The following is a 2,725-nucleotide window of genomic DNA, read 5'->3' on the forward strand; positions in this document are numbered from 1 at the left end:
GCCGTTTGAGCTATAGGCGCCGAGCCAAATTCTGTGATTTTAAAACAAACTTCTGAAGTAGGCAGGGATATATATTAGTCCTATCTTATAAGTGAGAAAACAGATTACTTGAATAATTTACCAAGCATTGCTCAATTAGTACATGTTATAGTTTAGGTTAGAATCTAGCCCTTCTAACCCAGAGTAATATAACTAATGACTGAAATCTATGTAGGTTACTTTAAGATATTAATTATGTCAACATAATGAACTTTTAAGACACCTGAAATGAAGATGAGTATGTTGCTTTTGGATTATTTGGTTATAATGTTTTTTCTTTTGGTATTTTAGTGGGATTATTTTTTCTAAATAAAGTAAAATATTTCCTAATAGTAATTTCACCTGATTTTCCATATTAAGTAAAACAAATACGTTCAACATTCATAAATAAAATGTTCTAAATTGGTGAGATGTCTTTGCTTTATACACCTTTTTGCTTTCTTATGGTATTCAGCTGTACTTTTCAAGTTGCCTGTAGCTAAAGACCTTCTTAAATTTCTCAATTTATATGAACTTCAAACACCTAGAAAATTGCTCACTACGATTATGTGTTTTCTTTAAAAATTAAGTTTTCACAATTTTAGATTTAGTAAAAGTGCAGATTCATCATTGATAAAGTAAAACAAACATTCTGGAAAGAATCTGGAAATTTTGCTAATCTGGAAATTTTGTTAATAGCCAATCTGACTATAACTATTCATGAAAGTGTATTAAAAACAAAAAAATGTTACTACTAAAAATTAGTTCTTTCCTCCTTCTACGAGCCTTGATTCTACTCACCCCTTGATGCCCCTCCCTCTTAAAAAGATATTTTTCTGCTTTTATGTATTTTATATTTTTGAGACTAAAGACAAATTTTTAGATTAACCTTCAACTTATCTTGCAGCTGCTGTATTAAAGTATGAAAATAATGTGATGAATATTCGACAGTTTAACTGTTCTCCACATCCGTACTGGTTGCCCAATTTTATGGATGTCTTCACATGGTCTTTGCCATTTGTAGGAGAAAAAGGTATGATTTTTATTTTTAAAAAATTGTTTTATTTCTGTTACATTTACTCTAGTTTACTATCATACGCACATCTTGCTAAAGGAAACTCAAGTCTAATTTCACTATGGTTACAGCTCTACTTGTGTCAGTGGGTGTGGATATGAGAGCCTCAAAGATATTTTAGTTAGCTGTTTACAGCCCCCATATGAGGGTGTCTGGGGGACTGGGAAAGACTTATAAATAGCCTGATGTTGTCTTCAGCTGTTGGATTTTCTTTCTTTATTTTTCTTTAGCTTAAATATTTTATGAAAGGATAGTTTCTTTTATTTGGAATAGACAGTTCTGCATAATTTTTTTTCACTTCTGCATATTTTAACACTATTTTGGGGCATGCCACAGAAATTAATTGGGAAAATTTAACAGCCTTTATTTTAGTGGTATTAACCACTAAAGTAATTTTCTACTCTGAGAGAAATGAGTAGAGAAATTTAGATTCTAACCTAGTATTTCTTTACCTATATAAAAAAAAGTATAAAATTTTAGTAGTGATAGTTTTCCCATAATTTAGAGAAATCCCTATTAATACATACTTAAAAGGATTTTTAACAGAAAATAAATGGAATTTAAGAAATTTTGTTTCTAGCTGTATAAAATTCTTAAGATATTATTACTTACCACATTATTACCATATCTTAGTGTTAATTTTTTTAAAAAAGGTAGTGCCTTTGTTTCCATATGTGGAAAAAGATAGTATGAGAGTATAGATGTAAAACATTTTGTTCTATATTCCCCTCAATTTTTTCTCACCTTTTCCATATTTAGTTTCTTTCCATATAAAATATGTCACTTCTGTCTAGGCAATTCGTGGTTCTAAAATTCAGAATTAATACTTAAACTTTGTATGTTAAACAGGTTTTCTGCAGATTGCCTTTGGTCTTCTTCAGTTACTTAGTAGGTTGAACATTAAGTTAATATGGAGATAGAATTACCCTTTAGCATTTGAGAAGGGGACTGGTTAAGGGCTTAGGTGCAAGGGATGCATTACACTTAAACAACCTTCTATCTTTGGTATATGAGAAATAGTTCAATCATAGCATCACCAGGCTAAAGTGAATTTAAGAATTCATCCTGCTCACTCTCCTGCCTCCAGGCTAGGCTGCAACTCAACTATTTTAATATAATATGGGGAGGCTAAAGGGGTCAGGAGGATAAGGTAGGAAAAAATGGACATTTTATAGATCCCTCTAATTTGGTTCTCTAAAGTCTCCATGTATGGAAATGCTTCATTATGTCTAATCTAAATATTTATACTGTGAGCGTTTAAACAAAGAAAGAAATAGATAATAGGTTTTTCTCAACTAGTATCCCTGTGAAAAACCAGAGCATCATAAAGTTTTGGAGCTCATAAGTGAACTTAATCATTTAGTCTGGCTCCTTTTGAGAGATGAGAAAATTTAATTGACTTCTGTGGCTCTCTTATAAGCGAAAATGGAAAACAGGCTTTTATTCTATATTTTAGTCTGCTACTAAGTGATACTTGATTTTTCTTTGTTACTCTAAAATTATCTTAACTCTTATAAGCTAAGGAAGTTTTCAAACCTTTTGACCATTTTTATTTTTCTGTGAATTTTCTCTGAATTATTCACACCTTTTTAAACGTGTAAAACTGGCTCGGCACCTGTGGCTCAAGTGGCT

The 2,725-nt window shown here is 31.0% G+C and overlaps 1 protein-coding gene across 4 annotated transcripts in view; it reads left to right on the forward strand.

The window, feature by feature from the left end:
• The window catches only part of PPP3CB (protein phosphatase 3 catalytic subunit beta), a 59,228-nt gene that overhangs the window by 29,365 nt on the left and 27,138 nt on the right, over nt 1-2,725 (forward strand). For all 4 annotated transcript variants that reach the window (XM_012801402.1, XM_003783557.2, XM_003783556.2 and 1 more), the window contains exon 9: nt 926-1,051. In XM_012801402.1, the coding sequence (XP_012656856.1) occupies nt 926-1,051 (126 nt within the window). The remainder of the gene's footprint in view (nt 1-925; nt 1,052-2,725) is intronic.

This window comes from Otolemur garnettii, unplaced genomic scaffold (genome assembly GCF_000181295.1).
Source record: "Otolemur garnettii isolate 467f Iridium unplaced genomic scaffold, OtoGar3 scaffold00008, whole genome shotgun sequence".
Taxonomy (NCBI): domain Eukaryota; kingdom Metazoa; phylum Chordata; class Mammalia; order Primates; family Galagidae; genus Otolemur; species Otolemur garnettii.